This window comes from Diospyros lotus, chromosome 10 (assembly GCF_014633365.1).
Source record: "Diospyros lotus cultivar Yz01 chromosome 10, ASM1463336v1, whole genome shotgun sequence".
In the NCBI taxonomy this organism is placed as follows: Eukaryota; Viridiplantae; Streptophyta; class Magnoliopsida; order Ericales; family Ebenaceae; genus Diospyros; species Diospyros lotus.
In genome coordinates, this window is record NC_068347.1 from 32444276 (window position 1) to 32468225 (window position 23950).

Below are 23950 nucleotides of genomic sequence, written 5' to 3' on the forward strand. Positions count from 1 at the left end.
AGCATTATTACTCATCTGGTTTTTTGAAATTTATATATTTTTGTTTTCTCTTAACTTACAAATGAAGTCATCAAAACCTTTTTTATCTTGAAACTTTAGGAGATGCTAAAAAATATTCGTAGACAATTTATATTATTTAAAAAAGTTTTGGGATTATTTTAGAATATTAAAAAAATATTTGTAGTCTATGATTACATTAGATACAAAAGTAAATATATCTTTATAATCTCGACAATCATATTAAAGACAGAAACAATTTATGTTTATATTTGATTGAATGGATTATGAAATTTATATTTATATTTAATTAAATAATTATTATTTTATAATTGTGTATATTAAAAATTATATTTATAAAAAGACTATTATATTTGTTTATTTATATATTTTTTTGCAATTATATTTTCTATTTTTTCAAAAAATGTCACTTCCCCTATTTTGTTTCATCATATAAAGAAATAAAAGAAATTAATAAATTAAATCACAAAATATTTAATAAAAATTAATTACTCATCATTTAGTTTGTACGGTCAAATAATAAAATAAAAAACTAGTCAAATTAAATTATTGAAATATTATTTTCTTTAAAATATGGCAGCTTTTGTTTGACCATCAGGATGTGGTCCTATTCGTTCTTCCTCTTAGCAAGTTGAGTGTTCAAATATATATTTTTGTATAATTATCTTTACAAAATTTTATATTTTTATCTCTATATTTTTTTATATAATAATTATAATTTTTTATTATTTTAATTACATCATTAAATCTATATTTTTAGTTAATTTAATCTCTTATACTTTAAAGTAAATATAACATGACATGTATTTTGTTATTTTATTTTATTTTTTATATTTAAGTACATAAATTAAATTAATTCAAAATTTTAAATTTAAGAGTATAATAGAAATAACTAAAAGTTTAAATTGTCATTAAAGTACAACTATTAAAAATTAAGTTTAAAATATAATTAAAATAATAAAAAATAGATATAAAAAATCATAAAAGTATATAAAGATAATTGTATTTAGCCGACCTTTACTTTATGATTTGACGGTGTTTCGGTCGCACAATCTACAATATTTATAGAGATAGGGGCAATAGAGTCAACCAAAAAAATGCACGACATGGGTTCAACCGCACTGTGTCGAAAAAAGAAAATCATTGGGGATTTGGTGAAATTTAAAAGATATAATTGCCACCAAACACGTGGGCCCCACACAGGTCATGACAAAAGGGAATCCAATTTGGAGATATGCCATTTTGGGATTGGAAATATTTTTATTTATGCACTTATTGGACCAAAGTAAAATTATAAAGATAGCCCTTCTGAGGAAGTTAATTTATTATTATCATATATTTTAATTTTAAATTAATAAAGAGATAACATGTGTCACATACTTCGTCTCATGTCGAGTAAATATAATTTAATTTTTATATTTTAACTTATGAAGATTAGAATCAATTTAATGACTAAATATTTCATTATCTAATCAGATTTAACATTGAGAATCTTAAACCAGATTTTAAATTCTAACTATTTTTAGATAAATTTCAAATATCTCGCATATTTCAATCCATATAAAAAAATAACTTTAACGATGACATGAATTTTTGTTATGAGATAGTAAAATAGTCAAACAAGCCTTAAGAAGCAATAAAAATGGCCGAAAACTATTCAAGAAGTAGAGAGAACTCGAAAACGTAAACTTAAAGCAAAACCTAACAACTCACATCCATTAACTAGACTTTTTCAAAAATATCGAAGACCCCGCATACTTATCAACACCAATTTTGAAAAAGCATGAATACTACAACATCTATATGATAATTTTTATCTTGAAAATTATTTAGATATTTTATATTATTTCCACAATTCCTCTCAAATTGTAATCCAATACACAAATTTATTCATTTTCATATAAAGTGGTGTGATGATATCTTGAGCATTATATGTCTAAACCCCTAACACAAATTGTATTAGTTCTTAATATAATTTCTTTTAAATTTATTAAATATATTACGTATTGATTCTTAAACATACCTATTAAGTCAAATATTCGTGTGCTATTTTCTCAAATTTTATACGTGTGATATATATTCCTTCAATGTTTCTTCATAAAACTTTTTAAAGTAAGATCTTGAGGTACAAATTTCAAGATCCATATCTAGAAATTGGACGAGGTCATGGGTTTGAACTTTCATCATTTAACGTGCAAGTGTGACTAACACTTTATATTGATATTTTATCTATTTATTTTGATATAATAAAAAATATTATCATAAATAACAAATTTAAGTATCTAAATAACATTAAAGTTAAAAATTCTAAGATCTCGTCTGAGCTTTTATTTGGTGATAAATATTTTATATTTCAAATTATTTAATTAATTAATAAAATTATTTAAATGTTTAAAATATAATATAATAAAAATATTTTATCTATAAAATATAATTAAATGCTATTTAAGGCATCCCCATGACGCCGAGTTGAATGCGTAAAATCTTGGCTGGGGCATTTAAGTCAAATCTAATGATCAACCAACCAACCACCTTTGTCAAGGGGCATTTCAGTCAATTTCAAACAACCTTCCCCCACATCGAGGAAAGGATTGTCCACGTGAAATGAGGGCATTTTGGTCAATTGGCGGGTTAGGCGAGGCTTTGGATTGGCAAATGGACATGGGAAGCCACTTTTTATTATTCGCACCCATATTTTAATATACTTAAAATATTTTATTTTAAAAACTCAATTTTATCCTCACATCCATTTTCTTCCTCAATCAATTATTCGTCACTAACAAAAATAATATAACAAAAAATATCAGATCCAATGTGGTCGAAAATGAAAAAATAGATGAAAATATAACAATACACATACATATATATATATACATTAACAATCACATATGCACCGCATACACAAACATAAATATATATATACACACATACATACATATATATATATACAGGAAGCGACGGCGACGAGGGCAGCCTTGCAAATGACATTATTGTCACTTGAAAATAACAATGAATTTTTCTAAGTAAAAAACGTCGTCATCAAATTATTTGGAGTTTGTAAAAAAAAGAACAATAAAAAATACAAAAAAATTGTCATGTAATTACTCTGATACTTCAAATTAAATATTAAAAAATTGATAAATATAGAACTTTTCTAAGTCACTTATAATTATTATTCTTACAGATAATATATATCTCAACATTTTATGGTAGCCTTTGTTAAAATGAACAAGATAAGAGAGTATCAAGATAAGGTCGGAATGCTTTTCGGACCAAGATATGGAATAGTTAAGATAAGATTGAGAAGCATTCCAATATTTTTATTTAACTGTTTGTTAAATTTTTTAAAATGCATTAAAAGACACAAACGTCATTTTTTTTCTTATATGTAAAGACCAATATATACTTATATTGAGAGGGGAAAAGATAAGCATATTTTGAATGTAATACCCCAAGAGGCCAGAAAAGTTAGTATATATCGAGAATTGTGTAAGAAAGGAAACAACACCAGCTGGATACCTTTTGGGCTGAATGTTGGCAAAGAACTCCCAAGTTAAGCGTGCTTGACCTGGGGCAATCCAATGATGGGTGACCCCCCTGGGAAGTTCGTGTAGGCCCATCAGGGTAAGTTGTTCCGGTCCTTCCTATCGCTCGATGCGGGATGTTACAAATGGTATCAGAGCCGACCCTTGGCAAAGGCGGTCCAATGAGGGCGGGGAGTGGCGCCGGGGCTCAAGGGCCTGTACAAGGAGCGGCTTCTGGCAGGCTTCTAGGATGGCAGCCCCTAAGGGGAGAAGATCTGGGACCAGTTGTAAGGTCGCATGACGAGGACGTCATGTGCTTAAGGGGGGAGAATGTAATACCCCAAGAGTCCAGAGAAGTTAGTATATATTGAGGATAGTGTAAGAAAGGAAACAACACCAGTTGGATACCTTTTGGGCTGAATGTTGGCAAAGAACTCCCAAGTTAAGTGTGCTTGACCTGGGGTAATCCAATGATGGGTGACCCCCCTGGGAAGTTCGTGTAGGCCCATCAGGGTAAGTTGTTCCGGTCCTTCCTATCGCTGGATGCGGGATGTTACATTGAAAAATTAAGATAAGAAGTCACGTAACTTATTTTTCAATGATCACCAAATAAGTTTAACAAACACGTTGAAAAAACACCCCATCGTATCTAATCATACAAAATGCTTTTCATATCTAATTATTTTTCCCTTGTATCTTAGTTAAAAAACACTCCCTAGATGGACTAAAATTCTTATAGATATTGTTTATCTTGATATTCTAAAATCTTATTAGAATTATAATTCTTTATGGACAATGTTTGTTATTTTCGTATGACTCTTGAGAGAATTTTTGAATGTTCAGTTTGCGCATTATGCAATACCCCAAAGTATAAGTGAAAATTATACTTTTTTTTAGCCCAAAGAAATATATTGGTATTTTAACTTTTTTTAGTCTTTTAACGGGCTTTTGCTTATGACACAATAAATATGAATACAAATGCCATGATTTTTAAAAAATAGCCTAAACCTCCCTTGATTTATTGGTTGTATTAAACTTGCAATTAAAAATTTTAGGTTGCGTTCTCTTTATTGTTTTCAAATCATTTTTAATTTTTAATTTTTTAAAATAATAAAAACTCGTTTTCTTTACTGTTTTTAAAAATGTATTTTTGAAAACAAAAAAAAAAATTATAAAGAAAACTCAAAACAACAAAAAGTTATTTTGAGTATTTTCATGCAAAACAAATTTTAAATTCAAAACATATTTATTTATTCATATTTTATTATTATAATGAAAAAACATATTACAAAATTCATTAACTTAAAAATGTATATTTTTTTTAATAATATATTAACATTAAATATTTATAATTTACTGAATAGTCAAATTTATTGAATAAAATATCATTAAAAAAATATTTTCAAAATTTGAAAAAGAACGCATTTTCTAATTTTTTGTTTTGAAAAATAGTTTTTCAAAATAATAAAGAGAACACGTTTTCAATTTTCTAAAAATAAACTACCAAAACAGAAAACTAAAAATAAATTTAAAACTCAAAACTAAAAATTAAAAGGCAAATAGAACGCAATTTTAAATTCTAGAATGCTTTTCTTAGTGTCTATATCTCTCTTTATCATATGTGAGTTTTCTACTGGTGTGACAGATATTTACTATCACGTCTATTTGTTATTCTAATTATAATCAAACTATCATATTCAACATATCATAAGACATTTTTTTCCATATTAGTTGTTGTCGATGGTCTCAAGATAGGGAAGAAATCCCTTTCCCCATCATGAGGCCATTGCTCGCAAGAAGAAAAGATAAGAACGCAAGGAAAAAAAGCTTGATAATGACCATGGTCCACAACACTTAATATTGCGAGAAAGAGAAAGAGGCAGAGGGGGAGAGATGAATTAGATGAAAATTGTGTCATATTTATTTTAATATTTATAAATAAATAGTTAATTATATAATGTTGTTGACTATGTCAGCACGAGTATATTGACAAATTGATATGGACAATTGAAAGACTTTGCTTGTCTGTTAGGTCGGAAATTATTTATGTTCCTTTGAACAATTTGCAACTATTGAAATATTATTTAGATATTTAATTGTAACGTTTATGCATTAATATATTATATTTTATATCATATTAATATAAATATACATCAGAGTTACTAAAAGTGTGACAAGTAATGCCCAAATAACATTTTTGTTTGCCACTGTAGTAAAAAATTACTTTATGTTGATCTCGGATAAATTAATGTATATTTGATAATTTTGAAGGTAAAGATTCATAATATTTATATCTATATGTTGCATTATCTATAGTAGTTTATCGACCAAATATATATATTTGCACATCTTTCACGTTTTTTTTCATGGAACTATTTAAATTTTTTATTATTTAGATTATACTATTGAACTTAATTTTTTAGTGAATTTAACTCATGTATTTTAAATTCTTTTTCATGTAATAATTCGATTTTTTTATTATTTCGATTACACTATTAAATTAGCATTTTCAAATCAATTTAACTTTTATATTTTTATGTGTAAAAAAAAGGTAAAGTTATATAATAAAATACACATCATATTTTATTAAGTTAAAAGTATAGATATTAAATTAACTAAAAAATACAAATCTAATGGTGTAATCAAAGCAATAAAAAATTTAGGTTAACATGCGAAAAAAAGTTCAAAGTATTGATATAACATCTTGTATTGAGTGATAGAAAAGACCGCATTAACTTACCTTGATGGGTCTACGCGAACTTTCCAAGAGTCACCTATCCTTAAGCTACCCTAAATCAAACAAACTCAACTCGTGAATTCTTTATCCAGATTCAGTTCAAAAAATATACAGTCGATGTTATTTTTTTTTCTTACTATTCATGATATATACTACCATTTCTAGAGTTATTTTCTTGGGCCTGATATTTGACTCTCGGGGTATTATAATCGATATTAAATTGACTAATAAATATAAGCTTAAAAATATAATTAAAATAATAAAAAGTTTAAACGGTCTATTAAAAAAAATGAAATTACAAAAACAAAAATAAAAGTTTGACGTAGTTTATCTTTGCATTATTCTTTAAGGTCATGTTTGGCTGCTGTGATTGCATTATCTCAACTACCGCTGCCAACCTTGCTTGCCGCCAAAAAAGACGCCTTTACTCTGCCGCTACCACCATTGCCATGAACCTTCCTCTTTCCCGCCATCATAAATCATTAGAAATCAATGCGACGGCCGAACATAAATTTTCTTAACATATATTCAACAATGATATAATTTATTGAAATTAAATATTATTTTATAACAAATTTCCATTTTTATAATATAATCGAATATTTCTATTTATTGATTATTTTACCATTCTACACAATCAAAATCAAGATATATTACGTATAACAATAAATAGAATAGTCATTCAATTCTTATTCTACCAAACATAACGACAAAATAAAATAATCATTTTATTTCATTTCCATCTCGATTTTCATTCTCATTCATTTTCTCTTTGAAATTGTTAACATTCCACCTAACCAAAGGGGACCTAAGATTAGATAATGGTGTTAGGATGACTATTTGTGATGATAACATTATCCCATTTGTCAACACTATTTTACTTTAATATAAAATCGTGCGACACATGGGAGATGTAATCACAATAGATTTATAAATTTAAAAATAAAAAACTAAATTTAATATTTTAAATGACTTTACTAGGATCGATAACTATACTTTTCTTTCTTTTAATACTCAGCATTTTACTGAAATTTAAATTTAATTAATTGTTTGTCATTCAACATGTTAATGGAGAACACCCTTAATTTAATATATCACTATTCAATGTGTTAAAGAAGAATTGACATGTTGAGTAAGTTGTCACATTTTTTAGCAATTAAGCATCATATTGAGTATGAAAGTGATTCAAACAAATATTTTAATCTTAATTTGGTTTCTTAAATTTTTTTGTTGAGAGTAGTTTCTTAAATATTTAATAAAGTATGATAATCTAAACTAAACACATAAATATTTATATAAGTTTGATGTATAACAAAACAATTATTGTATTTATGATTATATGGTAGTACTAATTCGTTAATAAGTTATATAATTTATAATATATATAAATATTATAATCAAAATAAAAGCTATTACATAATTTACAGTAGAACAATAAATCATTAATCATATTTTATCAAACTAAAAATACATTAGAATATATAGATGAAGTGACAATAAAGTTAAAGTGACATATAATGAAGTCATCTTATATACATTGCCAAAAGATATCATGATAATTTTTTTTCAAAAAACATATTTTTTTTTTACTTCACAATTTTTCTGGCTTATCGTTTCATAAGATTCTTGCATTTAGCATTGTTTTTGCCAATAACCTCTCAAATTATATCTTTAATAAAATTAAAAAAAATGTCAATTATAAGGGCATAAATAATTACATAATCAACTTTATACTTATTAAACAATTAATGTAACATTCCGCATCGAGCGATAAGAAGGACCGGAACAACTTATCCTAATGGACCTACACGAACTTCTCAGGGGATCACCCATCATTGGATTGCCCCAAGTCAAGCACGCTTAACTTGTGAGTTCTTTGCCAACATTCAGTCCAAAAGGTATCCAGATGTTGTTGTTTCATTTCTTACACTATCCTCGATATATACTAACTTCTTTGGGCTCTCGGGATATTACATTCTCCCCTCCTTAAGCACATGATGTCTTCGTCATGCGACCTTACAATTGGTCCCAGACCTTCTCCCCTTGGGGGCTGCCATTCTAGAAGCCTGCCAGAAGCCGCTCCTTGTACAGGCCCTCAAGCCCCGGCGCCACTCCCTGCCCTCATCGGACCGCCTTCGCCAAGGGTCGGCTCTGATACCATCTGTAACATCCCGCATCGAGCGATAGGAAGGACCGGAACAACTTACCCTAATAGGCCTACACAAACTTCCCAGGGGGGTCACCCATCATTGGATTGTCTCAGGTCAAACACGCTTAACTTGGGAGTTCTTTGCCAACATTCAGCCCAAAAGGTATCCAGCTGGTGTTGTTTACTTTCTTACACTATCCTTGATATATACTAATTTCTCTGGACTCTCAGGGTATTACAATTAATTTTCGTTAAGTTCAACTACACTCAAAATACAAGCAATTGATGTAAAGATGAAATTTTGTATTGGAAAGCTTTTATACATAACGGGTACAACAATAGTCTTTGGCATCAAGTTTAGGTGGTGATTAATTAATTATTAAAGTAAAACAATTTGTTATATTATATATTTATTTATAAATTATAAATATAAATATAAATATAATTTAAAACTCTTAAACTTTAATTTATATATTCTTAATTTATGCAATTATAACAAAATTTTAAAAATATGAATATTAACATATAAATATAAATATAGATATAAATATAAATTAAAACTTCTAAACATAAGAAAGCATGGGTTTTCCAATACTAACTAAAAATTCTATTGAAAATTTTAATTTCTGATATTAAAATTTAATTTCTGCAATGATAACAAAACTTTGAAAAATATGATTTTTGACTCACTTTTCTTTCACTACCTATTAATTTTCTTTTATAGTCTTGATAATGTGATATTCTAAATCTTAATTAATATTGAAAAATTCGTGCATTAGTCTTGAAAATATGATATCTTAAATCTTAATTAACATTGGAAAACTCATACATCAATATTGAAAACAGAGAGAAAACAATTTATATTTTCAAGAGTATAAAAGAAAATTAATATATAGTTATTAATTCATTTAATTATGCTAGTTTACTCGCGAGATTACTATCATATAATACATGGGTTCTTGATAGGTTCATCGATGCTAATTAAGATATATTAAATTTTCAAGACTAATACATGGGTTTTTCAATATATTAATATATTTATAAATAAATAAAATATAATAATACTATATTTAATTTAATACAAGTTTTGGAGAAAAAACAATTCACTATTTATTGTCACTTGACAGACTATCTTACTTTAATATATTAATAATAAGATTAGTGTGATTAAAATATTAATCTTGCAATCTACAATTAATTGATAATACAATTATGATAATATGTACTCCTTTATAACTATATAAAATTATAAATTTAAGTTATGAAAATAATTTCTTTACAAAGAATAAAGTTGGGTTAGAAAGAAAATCTATTTCCCTTACATTATTTTAGATTGAGTAACTTTGAACTGACATCTTTGTACCTCAGGGTGCAAAAATTCAATTAAACTCAATTAATCCAATTGCATTGATAAAAAATGGTGATTCAGTTGCATTTATTTGGTAAAACGATTTGTTTTGATTAGACTTTTGAGTATTTTGATCATTTTGATTCGGATTAATCTTCTTATTTTAAAAAACCAAAATAACTCACTAATAAAACACTGAGAGTTTTTTAATTTAATTAGAGAGAAAATCAAATTATATTACCCACTAATTAGTAGTTCAGTTTTTTGGATTAACCAATTAAACCAAATTATATTTTAGTTTATTCAATTAATAATTCAATTGATTCAATTCAATTTTTTTCTTTAAATTTATCTATTCAATCTTAACAATTTAATCGGTTCAATTACTTTTTACTATTTTGTTAACCAAAATATTAATTTTCAAAAGGGAAAAACAGCGAGAATGAGTCATAATTATGTAAATGTTACAATTATGAATTTTTTGAATAGTATGCATAAATGTCTTACAAAAATATGAACCTTTTTTGGAATACTATTTAAGGTGTCATTTTCACAATATCACCTTGTGTTTAAAAAATATGAGCGATTTTAGTTGTCATATATTTGTCTACTTTATATTTATCTGTAATTCGAGAATTTATTTTTTTGTCGGTACCTATTCTATTAAAAAAAATTATTCATCTAAATTTATTCTTTTTTAGTCTTGTTTATTTTATTCATCTAAATTTGTCGGTATCTAAAATTTATTCTATTAAACCAAGGAAAAAATTAATTTAATAAATGAATATATAAAATTCGCTTAAATAAATAATAATAATGGGTCTTTTATGTCAGTTCCTCGAATTATTCTCCTCGACTAGAACTATTGAAACAGGCTGTCTGCCACACATGGGCTGGGACATATCCACACCCATCTACTTATCTGCAATGAAGCCCAAGCCCAAGCCCAAATTCGACTGACTTGCGACACTGCAACATAGCACCAGCAGTAAGCGAGGCGAGTCCAAACTTAGTTATATTTGAGTTCGATTTGTTTTTTTTTTTTAAAAGCAATTGAATACGAATAGTTTAGAGCTGAACTTTATAAAAAATGTTCAAATTCAATTCATAAATAATATTTATATATATTGTTTTGAATATACAATCAAACCAGTGGTAGTTTTTGCCAGAGATCAAATTTGGTCATCTATGTAATATCATTCTCACTTATGTATTGACCATTTAACTTGTCTTATATAAGGATGTAGTCACTCGTGAATTAAATATGATATTTATTATAGTATTATTATATTATTTTTAAATTTAGTGACCGACTTAAGTGTAAGAAAATTAATCAAGAGATAAGTTCTATATTCATTTTGTAGAAATAATCCATTCAAGTAAATTTAATATCGAAGATTGTTAGGACAATCTCAAAATCAAGATAAATAAAACGAGTCCACGAAAATCACGTAGATTAAATTGTGATCGGTCTCAAAACCCTTGTCAAAAAAGTCTATATAACATGAAATGTATTTTGTATAACATAATCATCAAATATTATATAGCTAAAAAAATTACATTTCTGACTTTATACAATTTACTATTTATATTATATAGATATTCTTAAATGTTATAATATTTTTTTGAATATTTTAGGGTTTACTTTTTGGGCATTTTATGTTGGTACTAGTGGAGCAGATTGTGGACCCCCTGTGACGGAAAATAGAATCTGTCCATGGATATGGTCCGTCCGATCTATCTTTCTGTGCTCTGAGGCTGGGGGGAATCCAGAGACAGGGGGAGAGAGATGAAAATGGGGAACAATGGACAAGTGTCCCAACAGCTGTAAGCGCAAGGCCGCAGGCCGCAGCCATGGCGGAGGAGCAAGACACGTATCAACCATGGAAAGCCTCTTTATATACAATCCTCAGTAGTGCTCCCCTCTTGTCCCATCCCATCTTAGACAAGGAAGATCAGACGACGTAAGCTTCACGAAGCAGTTAGATATTGGGGTTCTTCCAAGGAGAGAAGACGATTCAAGTGTTCATTGAGTAACAGGGATCGATATAATATATACATATATATTGCAAGTAAGATGGCAAGCGTGGGGAGGAACGTAGCTAGCCCGTTGCTGTTTCTCAACCTGGTACTGTACTTCGTCGTCTTGGGTTTCGCTAGTTGGTGTGTTAACAGGTACATCAATGGCCAAACCAGTCACCCCAGTAAGCTATCAGTCTCTCTCTCTCTCTCTGTATATATATATATGTATATATATATATTAATGGGTATTAAAAATTTGCAGGTTTTGGAGGGAACGGAGCAACTGGGTTCTTCCTGACCTTCTCAATTCTAGCCGCCGTGCTCGGAATAGTGTCGAAGTTCGCCGGCGGAAACCACATCAGGGCCTGGAGAAATGACAGTCTAGCTGCCGCCTGTTCTTCCTCGTTGGTCGCATGGGCCGTCACTGCGCTCGCTTTTGGGTAAGGAAATAACACGCGCGTATGTATATATATGAGATAGAGAAAATTAAGAAAAATTTGGACGTTTAAATACGAGATTAATTAATTAGAATGACCGGAAGTCGCCGGAGATTTAAACTTTGATCGCCGGTGCAGGCTGGCGTGCAAGGAGATAAACGTGGGAGGATGGAGAGGATGGAGGCTGAAGGTTCTGGAAGCGTTCGTCATAATCGTGGCGTTCACGGAGCTGCTCTACCTGCTGCTTCTTCACGCCGGCGTTTACAGCAGCCGGTACGGGCCGGGATACCGGGACCCCGATTACGGCCTCGGGGCTCCGGCCGGCGATCCCGCTCTGAAGGGCGGCGGCGGCGGCGGCGCTGTGCCGGCAACTAGGGCTTAGCAGTTACCTATAAAAAAACCTTCCTTTTCGTCGCGGTTGTTGCATGAAGTCTGAAGTTGGGTTTGTGTAAATGATTATATGTGTATATATATATATATATATATATGACGACTGTTTTGTGTGCATTGCTGAGTTTTTCTTTTTTGGGGAATATTTGATTTCATAATTTTTAAATAATAATTAATTATTAAAATTAAAATTGTGGAATTATTTAAAATTAATTGAGTCATTATGACTATTTTTAATCAATTTAATTTATTCATTTAAAAATAATATAAATAAAAATTTAAAGTTAAAAATATAAAATATTAAATATAACAAAATTATCATATTATTCGTGCAGATAATATAATAATTGTTATTATTATTTTTTTTTTTGCCATTAGTAATACTATACATAAATAGTGATTATTTCAAACTAATGATATAAAATTTAACATTTTTTTAATATGAGTTCAGATGAGTTTTTTTCTTATTAATGGTAGAATAAATTTTAAAAGAAGAATATTAAATTTTTCACTATTAGTTTAAGATAATTATTATTTAATTATGTGTTTTAATTTAATAAAATAATTTATTTTTATAGAAGACGAGCAAAACGGACGGCAGATTTGGAATCGCAACATATCAGCTCCGCCGAATATAAATTTACAACTGAGTATTCATTAGCCAATATTTTTTATCCCCAAATTTTGGGATTTATGCCAACACCCAAAAATTTTAAAAAATGACACTATGGCCCCATTTTTTTAAAAATTCATTCTTTCTTTGATGCCCCTTAAAATTCCCAAAATGTCCTTGATACATCGAAGACCCTTATAATCCTTTTGTAATTACAAATAGAGTTGGAAAATGAACGGCCCGGCCCGGCCCGGCTCCTACTTGGCTTGCCTATTTTGTGGATCGGTCTTATATCCCATAATAAACGAGGTAAAGTGGGTCAGGTCGGCCTATTTTGGTGTGTCACCTCATTGTGGTCACCACTATTATTTTTGGTGAGTTAGGTTGGACGGTGAGCCACAAAACACTCGTCTGGTACGATTCATTTGATATAATACCAGATCAACAATACCCGTTGATATAGTATGGGGCTGGATTGGGAGGCGGGTCATGGGCCGCCCAGCCCATTTGCCAACGTGTTCAAAAGCAAAGCACTGCAGTGCAGCTCTAGTCACCATTGTTCTTTCCAAGTAACTAATCATGGCTGCTGCTAATTGATTGGTATGTAATCAATCAGCTGTTGGAAGCCCTTTCCAGCTAAAATGTCATTCATGAAATTAAAACTGAATATATAAACTTCCCCAAATCTCATCTGATTTGAAGCTTTATCAAACCAGCCATATATATATATATATATATGAGATCAAACATTTGATTTGGTGTTCATTTCTACTTTTTGCCCGCCTTGATTGATTGCTACCCCCCAACCCAATTCATATTCTTTTGCCGTGTGGAGAAACAAACAAAGTTCAAATTTCAAAACCTGTTTTCAAGATATGCACTTAGCCTTAGTTAAAAAGTGTTTGCAAGTAGTTAAATATTTGAAGTTTCATATAAAGTATCGGTGTTCAAATCAGTGCGATGACTTAGAATACAAAATTATTGATGTAAGATAACATTTAACTGAAAGACAATAATAAGATTAGAAAATAAGTGTCACATAGATTGTGTCAGATATCTAATTCTGAGTGTGTATAAATTGTAACCGTATCCGAATTTACTGAGAGAGTATATTAAGGGAGAAGGTCATCCACCCCTAAAAATTAATCAGGCGAAGCTCGGACACCTCAAGTAAATACAAAAAAAAAATCCTATAATTTAATGGGCATTGCACACAATTATAATGAGTGTATAATTTTAGTTTGAATAAAATACAACAGAATAGTTCGTTCCCAGATCAAATCATCTTGATTCGGTCTTTTGTCTAGAAAATAATGATTCTTGATTTTCAATCCATTCGATTTGATATAGATCAAAAATTAAATGTTAAATTATTATAAAATTTATTTAAATTCATGTATATATTAATGTTTGTGTGTGGGTATATATATATATATATATATTAAAAATGTTATTTAGACAATGAGTTGTGATATTTTTAGTGATATTCATGTGTTATATTTTATGTCATGTCAATGTTAATAACGTGCCAATAAATTAATGTTGTCAAAAGTATGACAACTTAGTGTTAAAATAGCATTTCCATATGCATGTATACATATATTTAGATTAGTACAAGATATTTACTTAATTTATGATGGTGCAAAAGAAATATTTTTTTTAGTGATATTCAGCTCTTTAGTTTTTACGAAAAATTCTCAACAAGTCTAATTTAATTTAAGATTCAAAATAGACGAAATTTGAAGGGTTATGTCGATTAAAAAATTTAGTCAAAGACTATCCAGACAAACACTAAGATGGGTCTAAGCCGAAGCTCACACCTTTAGTTGGCTTGTTTGGTTCATTTAGAGAATCAAATTTGATTGTTTACCACATGCCCTCATTCTAATCTTTATTAATTTTTTAGTTTGCTTATATAAAAACGTGGTATTTTAAAATTATTAAGCATGTAGAATTTATCGCAGGGGGAGGAGATCAAACCCTATTCTTCTCTTTTCAAACGAATCGGGCTCGAGAATCACTTGGACTACCTTGAATTGAAAAAAAAAAAACTCAAAAAAATATGACTATCATGAAACTAGCAATCATAGACACTAAAACACTCATCACTTAATTTACTCTTTCCTTTTTTTTTTTTTTTTTTTTTGATGACCTGTATCCTTAGTGTGGTAAGATTTGGAATCTGCGATGCACTAAAGATTGCGCAAATCCAATTACTTTGTTTAGTACAATAAAATCTGGTAATTAATAATTAATATATATTAAAATCTGAAGATGCTGGATATTATCAGTTAATTAATAATTAAAATTTATAGATGAACAGAATGACGCTTTTTTCTATTTTTAATTATTTATTTATAATAAGTTGTCCAGTCAGAGCTGAGAAGATAGAATTCTCAAGCAAGGGAATTATTTAACAATTTCATTAGCCTTTTGTGGGGGTGTTCCTGTACTAGTGTATAATCTAGGGGTTATAGACTTATAGTAGCACCAAGAATGGGTGCCTCCTTGTGTAACCAAAGAACCCTCTCTAAACCCGCTGGGAGGCCAACACCTGTCCCCGAGTGACGCACCATGGCCTCGACATGCTCGAATATTTTAAGGTCCCAATACCCAAAATGGCATCCAACTAACCATAGTTAAATAAGAAATTAATGGGTGATTATCCTCTCCCTCGCCTTAGAAAGTAAGCAAACCCAAGAGCTGGTAGAAACCCATTGGCTCTCCGGTGGCTTTCTACCCCAAAAATTGCCACCCACTCGTGTTTTGAAGTTAGAATATTAGGGCACAAGCCTAGGTTATACGTGGCCCTTGTCGCTGCCCATTTCCCTTTTTTATTGTGCTTACTTTACCATCAACAAAATATATACTCTAATGGATTTGTATCCTAGTCAGAACATGTCACCCAATGCCTTGGCAGTCTTCACTTTCCCATAATACCCTCCTAAATTATCTTCCCAACAGCTCACGTCACGTGTCAGGAGCTCTTAGTTACGAATTGCAATTCTCTATGACTCACATTTGACGTGGGTTTTTCTCTGTTGGACCTGTACTACTAGGAGAACTGCGTTGTTTGATTGAGGGCAGTAAGGTAACTTAGGGTTCATGTTAGTTTAGAATGAAGAGAGGAGAGTGACGAATTGAAAAGGACATGAAATGGGCTGAGGGAATCAACCAGAAGCAGAAGAGAGGGTATGTGTAAATATAAATATACAGCAAGCTCTGGCACTTTATGTTGAAGCAGAGCATTAGTGTTGGAGACAAAAGAAACCCTTTTTTGCTTTTATGTATTGGGGAGTAATGGCGTCAGAGGGGTGGAGGAAGGGCCCTTGGACTGCAGAGGAAGACAGGCTGCTCGTTGAGTATGTCAAGCTGCATGGTGAAGGAAGATGGAACTCTGTTGCTACCCTTGCAGGTAACACACACACACACACACACACATTTTTAGGACATGAGTCTCTCTGCTTTGTATTGTTACGGGTAGATGAAAGGTCATAATTAATGGGTTGTTTCATGGGTGTGTTGCCTTAATTAAAAAAGGGTTGAAAAGGAACGGAAAGAGCTGCAGATTGAGGTGGGTGAATTACCTGAGGCCAGACCTCAAGAAAGGGCAAATCACTCCTTATGAGGAGACCATGATACTTGAGCTGCATGCTAGGTGGGGAAACAGGTACTAACTGATGAACTCACTCATCTGCTTTCCCTCCTTAATTTCCTTTTATATATGCCAACTGATCATCATTAGAATAATTGTAGTAGTGATGATCAAACTATATACATATAGGTGGTCAACAATTGCAAGAAGCCTGCCTGGAAGAACAGATAATGAGATCAAGAACTACTGGAGAACTCACTTCAACAAGAAGCCAAAACCCTCCTCCAATGGCACCCACAAGTTGAAGGCGCCCCGGCTTCTCAGAAGGCAACAACAGCAGCAGCAGCAACTACTACAACTACAACAAGAACAGCAGAATCAACAGCAGATGATGCTGATGATGAACCAAATTATGGACATGAAGATCATGTCACTGGTGGTGGAAGAAGACAATCAAATTGCTGAGGAAGAAGGAGGGCTTTGGTGTTCAATGTTGTCTACTGGCTGTGCTGCAGCTGCTGTCCCAGAAGGCACCTCAAATCATATTGAGGAAAACCTAATTTTGTGGGATGGGTTGTGGGACTAATTAATTTAATTTTTTGGGGGTTTTTGTCTTCTTGTTAGTGCTTGTCCTAGACTAGCTAGCTGCTGTTCTTGGGACAAAAAAATAAAAAAGGTTCTCAATCAGGCACCTATGAAGTTTTAATCATTTGGAGGCAAGACTAGGTTCTCCATCCAATAATTTTGTGCCTATATATATATTTATATTATATATTGCATGGTTCATGCCATCTCTTTACATGCTCAATCTGCAATTAAGTTCAATGAAGGAATAATTTGAAATGAAAATATTCAATGATCAAAGACTATATCTACATTTGGGGACATCAAGAGGAATTTACCAAAAAAACTAATTGATATTTGACGCAACTGAATTGTCTTTAAGGGCAATGATGAAATTCACAAATTTCCTGGAAGTGCCAAACTAACAAACAAGAAAGAAAGAAAAAGAAAGTAGCAAATTCCCTAATTTGGGTTTTCTTTAGATCTCCCTCTCTCTAAGTAAGGGCCCATCGGCCCCATTCTGAGCATGCTTACAAAATGGCCCTTTCATTTCCCTGTCTTGATTTCATCTCCCAACTATCTTTATTTTAACAAAAATACTATTTAAATGCTTAGTTGTAACATTTTTCCTGACACCTGTACATTAACGTACTATATAATTATATTGATGTGACATCATTAAAATGCACCAGATCAATCCGTGAGCATCACAAAAAATGTCATAATTGAAGGTGAAAGTAACATTTTTTATTATTTTAATTTCAATATTAGTGGAATTTATTAAAAAAATCTAATACACCCGAAAATAATAATGCATTTTTATTATTTAAATAAAGAAATAATCATGAATTTCTGACCAAGTCCTGATGAGTCACATTAACATGTACTGGGCTGTGGGCCTGGGCACATAGTGTGTTTTGGATTTAGCTCTACAATTTAATGGGTTGGAAGCCCATATATACATCACATTTGTATTGTATTGGGTATATGTAAATTAAATACACAAAAAATTATATGTGAACTCATCTCAGAATTTGTTTGTTATTAAGACAGACATATATACATACATATATATGTTATATCATTTCAGAGATATATTTTATATATAAAAAATTAATGTAGAATTTGCACTTAAAAATCAATCAGTAATTAATTAAATTGAAAGGTTGAAACTTAATTATGAGATGCTTTCAAATCATGAAATCCCTTCATCAGTGTAGCCCAGCCTTCACAATGTGACAAAGCCTACCCTTAGCTACTTAATTTGGTGAGAACAGATAAGGTTTCAAATTATCTTATAATTTACCACCACAAAAATTCTTTAGTGGTCCAACATATCTTTCCATCTCTCTCTCTCTCTTATCTACTTTGCAGTATTATTCTTCAAATTATCTACTTTGCAAGTATTATTATTCGATTTTTAAATTAAATTTTTTTAGTTATTTTAATTAGATTCGTTCTCTTTATTAAAAAAAAATCAAAATAATTGAATTGATTAAAATGTTAAAAATAATATTATTTTTTTTTTATCAAAATTGACTTAGATTATTTGAAATACTATTTATCCTTAATATTTTTTTATATGTTTATACTTTATTATTATTATTTTTTATTTGCGTAACTATTAAGTCAATTCACTTTAATTTTAAAAAATATTAAATTTATTCAATTTAAACAATATAATAGATTTAATAACTAAACTTAGGGAATACTCAACCCTACAAAACAATCATGTCTGCTAGATGTATGTTCTTCTTGTTGTCACGTGCCTTCTCAAATCTCTGTCACGTGAGTGTTTTGAGAAATACTTTTATGTATAAAGTCACGAGTCAATTTTTAGTTTTCAAAAACACACAATCTCAAAAAATTGACGGCCATATGTTGGGAGATGTGTAACTTAATCAAATTACCTAAATCTCATCAATAAATATCTTATATTTAATTTTATTTTATTTTTATATGCTCAGGTATTAATTGTGACACCTATACTCTTATAATGCATGAAAATATTTTGAGAATACCGTTTTGGCATTTTTAAAATATTTTATGTACTGAAATGTCGAGAAATGTTAAAAACATATTTTTGAGTATTTTTTATAATTTTAAAAATATTTTAAAATTATTTCATGATATTAAAAAAATATCAAAAAAGTGTTTCCGTCCATGAGATTATAAATAAAAAAAATTATGTTTCTAAGTAGGTTTATCTTTAGACTGGATAACCATTTTTTATAATTTTCTATATAAAAATATATTTATAGAAATGCCTTATATTTTTTTGTTTACACATTTTTTGAGTTTTTATTTTTCTTTTTGTGAAAAAATATTTTCTCTTTTTTGTTTCCATACAACCTAACTTGAAGGGTCATTGATTAATGCATAGACTTCATTTGAGACTATTTATACTCTTTTTAAAATTCACAATCTAACACATACTGATTTAGGTGGACGTACATGTAAGCCCTGAGTAGAAACCTTGGGGTTTGACTCCTCAAATATACGCAAATTATCTATAGTCATACGGAGGTAAACTTAATCCCATACTTTTGCGGTAATCCAAGCTTTTGAACATATACAATAGACCTTCTGTTCTATAAAAGATAATGCAGGGCATATTTTGAATAAAAGACGAGAGTTTTTGTGTCTTTTTTTAATACTTGTGATGTGTAAGTCAATAATTTTTTTTATGCACATCCCTAGTTTAGTTTTTTTCTCATTGATCAATAAAATTTAAAATTTAATAAGACTTTTGTTGTTTCCTATATGAGAATTGTTTATAATTTGAAGGTTAAAATTCATTAAAATACATTGAATTCCCTTATAGTTTTATTTTTTATCCAATAACCCCTTGACATTATTTTTAAGTAAAAAAAATATAGATTTAAATGCCAAAAAAAGAAAAAAATACCACAATGCCCTAATTAATTTTAAACAATTATAGATAATTCTATTATTATAAATCAATTTAAAATAAAAATATCAAACTTATCATTAAGTAAAGGAAAGTTGTGTCAATATATTGATGATTTAAGAACTAAAAATAGAGAAAAAGTGAAAAGTATAATCATTAACCATAATTAGTTTATAAACCCAAGTAAAATTTTAATTTTTCTCAGCCAATTAATTCATAATATCACTGAAACCCAATTTATCATTGAATTACAAAAATAAATTAGTCTCCAGGTTAATGGTTACATATTTTTTTTCTATTTTGCCCTCTCGTATAATCAATTAGTGTTATTTTTTATCTATTTAAGAGTAAATTTGATAATTTTATTTTTAATTATTTTTTAACAATAAAATTGTCTGTAATTGTTTAACTGGTGTATTGTGGTCATTTTTTATAGGCCGAGAAATGATGTTAATGAGGGTTATCAACTTATTTATCTAAAACAAAATTATAAAGAAATTATGTGACTCATATTATAAACTTTGAGAAGCTTAAGTATATCTTATCCTAATTTAATAAGAGTAAGATTCACTTAGTTATTTAAGAAAGAAAAATTATTGTGCTTCCGAAACACCATATCAGCAATGTTCTAAGTCAATCACATATTGTCACGTGTTTAAGAGAAAGGTATTTTTATAACTTTATACATGATAATATGTAATTGAAAATCTAAAAAATTGAAAAGTTATAATCATAAATGAAATAAAATAAATTAATTTTAAAGTTTGCATAATTTAGGTATTTTTATGACCCATAACTGTAATTATTATAATTTGTTTTATATTTTTTTTTGAAAGACATACATTATATTATATTTAAGGGAATAAGCTTAAATATGAGGAAGAAAAAAGAGAAAAATGCCCACAGGATATAAGTCAAGCAATCGGATAAACAATATACTAGTGTCAATATAATAGGTTACGAGTTCGAACTTTACTCTGTGCAAGAACTAAAAACTCAACCTGTGATTTATTTCATCTGGCGTATCGGAGGTCGCGTAAGAACAATTACCCTAAAAAAAAAAATGAGAAAAATACAAGAAATTAGTGTCATTTTAAAAAGTTAAAGCATAATGATGTAAATTTGACATAAGCGAGGTCTATTTGAAAATCGAACTAGACTGCAAGAGGTGGATAAAATTTATTCACAAAAGTAATTATTTGATATTTGAAGGATCATTCTTTAATATAAAATTACCATTTCGGTATAACGAGGGTAGATGATACTGAAGCAGGCAAGGTAGGGATTTTCTCTCTCTTTTGGATTTTGAAGGGAAAATTCAGAATCCTCCCCATAAAGGAGTGTCTCTGGCCCTCTCTCGGGGAATTAGGAAGCAGAGATGGCGACTCTGACTTGCTCAGCGGCCAACCTAGCGCAGCTCTTCGGCTCCAACGCCACCGCCACCGCCGCCGCCGCCTACATCTGCGACCAATTCTCTGCTGTCAACGCCACTCTCTCCGACACCACCCACGCCGTCAACTCCACCTACCTCCTTTTCTCCGCCTACCTCGTCTTCGCCATGCAGCTCGGCTTCGCCATGCTCTGCGCAGGCTCCGTCCGCTCCAAGAACACCATGAACATCATGCTCACCAACGTCCTCGACGCGGCCGTCGGCGGCCTCTCCTACTTCCTCTTCGGGTATGCCCTCGCCTTCGGCTCGCCCTCTAACGGCTTCGTTGGCCGCCACTTCTTCGCCCTTAAATCCATTCCCAACTCTTTCTTCGACTTCGACTACAGCCATTTCCTCTTCCAATGGGCCTTCGCCATAGCCGCCGCCGGCATCACCAGCGGCTCCATCGCCGAGAGGACCCAGTTCGTGGCCTACCTCATCTACTCATCTTTCCTCACAGGCTTCGTCTACCCAATAGTCTCCCACTGGTTCTGATCGCCCAATGGCTGGGCGAGCGCAACAAAAACTGGCGACCTCTTGTTCGGCTCCGGCGTCATCGACTTTGCTGGCTCCGGCGTCGTCCACATGGTTGGCGGCATTGCGGGGCTATATGGCGCTCTCATAGAAGGCCCCAGAATCGGCCGGTTCGACCCTACCGGTAGGCCGGCGACTCTCCGTGGTCACAGTGCTTCGCTTGTTGTTCTTGGAACTTTCTTGCTCTGGTTCGGATGGTACGGCTTCAACCCTGGCTCCTTCACCAAGATTCTGACTCCGTTCCCAAATGGCGGCTATTACGGCCAGTGGAGCGCGGTGGGGAGGACCGCCGTCACCACCACCTTGGCTGGCTGCACGGCGGCTCTAACAACACTATTCTGCAAAAGACTACTCTCCGGCCACTGGAATGTGACCGACGTGTGCAACGGCCTTCTGGGCGGCTTCGCGGCCATCACCGCCGGGTGCTCGGTGGTGGAGCCTTGGGCGGCCATAATCTGTGGCTTCGTGGCCGCGCTAGTCTTAATCGGCTGCAACAAACTGGCGGAGAAGGCGAAGTTCGACGACCCATTAGAGGCGGCGCAGCTTCACGGCGGTTGCGGAGCCTGGGGGGTGATTTTCACGGCGCTCTTCGCCGCCGAGAAGTACGTGGGCGAGGTCTACGGGTCGGGTCGTCCGTACGGCTTGTTAATGGGCGGCGGCGGGAGGTTGCTGGCGGCGCATGTGATCCAGATTGTGGTGATAGGGGGGTGGGTCAGCGCCACCATGGGTCCGCTGTTCTTCGTGCTTCACAAGCTTGGGCTTCTCCGGATCTCGCCGGAGGACGAGATGGCGGGTATGGATCCGACCCGGCATGGTGGTTTTGCGTATGATTACCATGATGGCGGTGACTTGAACCAGGTGAATGGCATCCAAATGAGGGATATTGAACCATCGGCTCAAAGAACATAGGTTTATTTTTTTTTTTAGAAATATGAATATTGTGAAAATAGTAAAATTAATTGGTAAATTCCAGCCTGGAAAATGATTGTTGTTGGTAAGATAATTGGTGGGTCGGAGATAATGAAGATATGGACTACATTTCTTTCTCTTCTCCTCCCATCGTCCATTTGTCATCACGCAATTCCCTTCAAAATATATTTATCATATTTTATTTTTAATTTTAAATAATTTTATTAATTAATTAAATAATTTAAAACACAATATATTTATTATTGACCAATCAAATTATTTAAAAGTCAAAAATAAATACAATAAATGTACCTTATATATCTAAAAACAAAATATATTTATCATCACTTAACCATTAGTCTTGCTTATAATGAATATGCTTTATCACAAAAATATTTAACAATTGACCGGCCGTTTAGTTTCATACCAAATTAATAATAGTTGGTAACAATCTTATCCAAAATTAATAGATTTGTTATAAATTATTATTAATTTTAAATATAATTATTAAAATTTTATTTGCTATAATGATGATTATTTTGCTTGAGAAAAAGTGAGTCAAACTTATTCTTTGTGAGGCCCACAAAAAACTCATTAAAGAGTCAAATAGAAGATTCAGTAGCTTCTTGTTTAATACAACATACGAATAAATTAATCTAATGTAAATGCTAGGGATGGTAGTAGATGGGGACTTTTGTTAGCAGCAATAGGCTCAAAAGAAAGAGGACAAGCATTAAAAAAAAAGCACATTGGTGAATCACTACTCCAAC

The 23950-nt window shown here is 31.4% G+C and overlaps 2 protein-coding genes and 1 pseudogene across 2 annotated transcripts; all 3 read left to right on the top strand.

Moving 5' to 3' along the window:
- Window positions 1–11630: 11630 nt before the first annotated feature.
- Window positions 11631–12748, top strand: LOC127811926 (membrane protein PM19L). Its single transcript, XM_052352134.1, has 3 exons — window positions 11631–11980; window positions 12061–12238; window positions 12374–12748. Exons 1-3 carry the CDS (start codon window positions 11854–11856, stop codon window positions 12615–12617), a joined length of 549 nt encoding a protein of 182 aa, XP_052208094.1. The 5' UTR covers window positions 11631–11853; the 3' UTR covers window positions 12618–12748.
- Window positions 12749–16439: 3691 nt separating this feature from the next.
- Window positions 16440–17624, top strand: LOC127811788 (MYB-like transcription factor EOBI). Its single transcript, XM_052351959.1, has 3 exons — window positions 16440–16653; window positions 16779–16908; window positions 17023–17624. Exons 1-3 carry the CDS (start codon window positions 16524–16526, stop codon window positions 17417–17419), a joined length of 657 nt encoding a protein of 218 aa, XP_052207919.1. The 5' UTR covers window positions 16440–16523; the 3' UTR covers window positions 17420–17624.
- Window positions 17625–21572: 3948 nt separating this feature from the next.
- Window positions 21573–23324, top strand: LOC127811013 (ammonium transporter 1 member 1-like; annotated as a pseudogene).
- Window positions 23325–23950: the final 626 nt, after the last annotated feature.

What these genes read in the sequence shown, in the direction of transcription:
- LOC127811788 (XM_052351959.1), top strand. Translation starts at nt 16,524, where the DNA reads ATGTATTGGGGAGTAATGGCGTCAGAGGGGTGGAGGAAGGGCCCTTGG. An exon ending in CTCTGTTGCTACCCTTGCAG is followed by an intron (nt 16,654 to 16,778) that starts GTAACACACACA and finishes TAATTAAAAAAG; the next exon opens with GGTTGAAAAGGAACGGAAAG. An exon ending in CATGCTAGGTGGGGAAACAG is followed by an intron (nt 16,909 to 17,022) that starts GTACTAACTGAT and finishes ATATACATATAG; the next exon opens with GTGGTCAACAATTGCAAGAA.
- LOC127811926 (XM_052352134.1), top strand. Translation starts at nt 11,854, where the DNA reads ATGGCAAGCGTGGGGAGGAACGTAGCTAGCCCGTTGCTGTTTCTCAAC. An exon ending in TGGCCAAACCAGTCACCCCA is followed by an intron (nt 11,981 to 12,060) that starts GTAAGCTATCAG and finishes AAAAATTTGCAG; the next exon opens with GTTTTGGAGGGAACGGAGCA. An exon ending in GTCACTGCGCTCGCTTTTGG is followed by an intron (nt 12,239 to 12,373) that starts GTAAGGAAATAA and finishes TCGCCGGTGCAG; the next exon opens with GCTGGCGTGCAAGGAGATAA.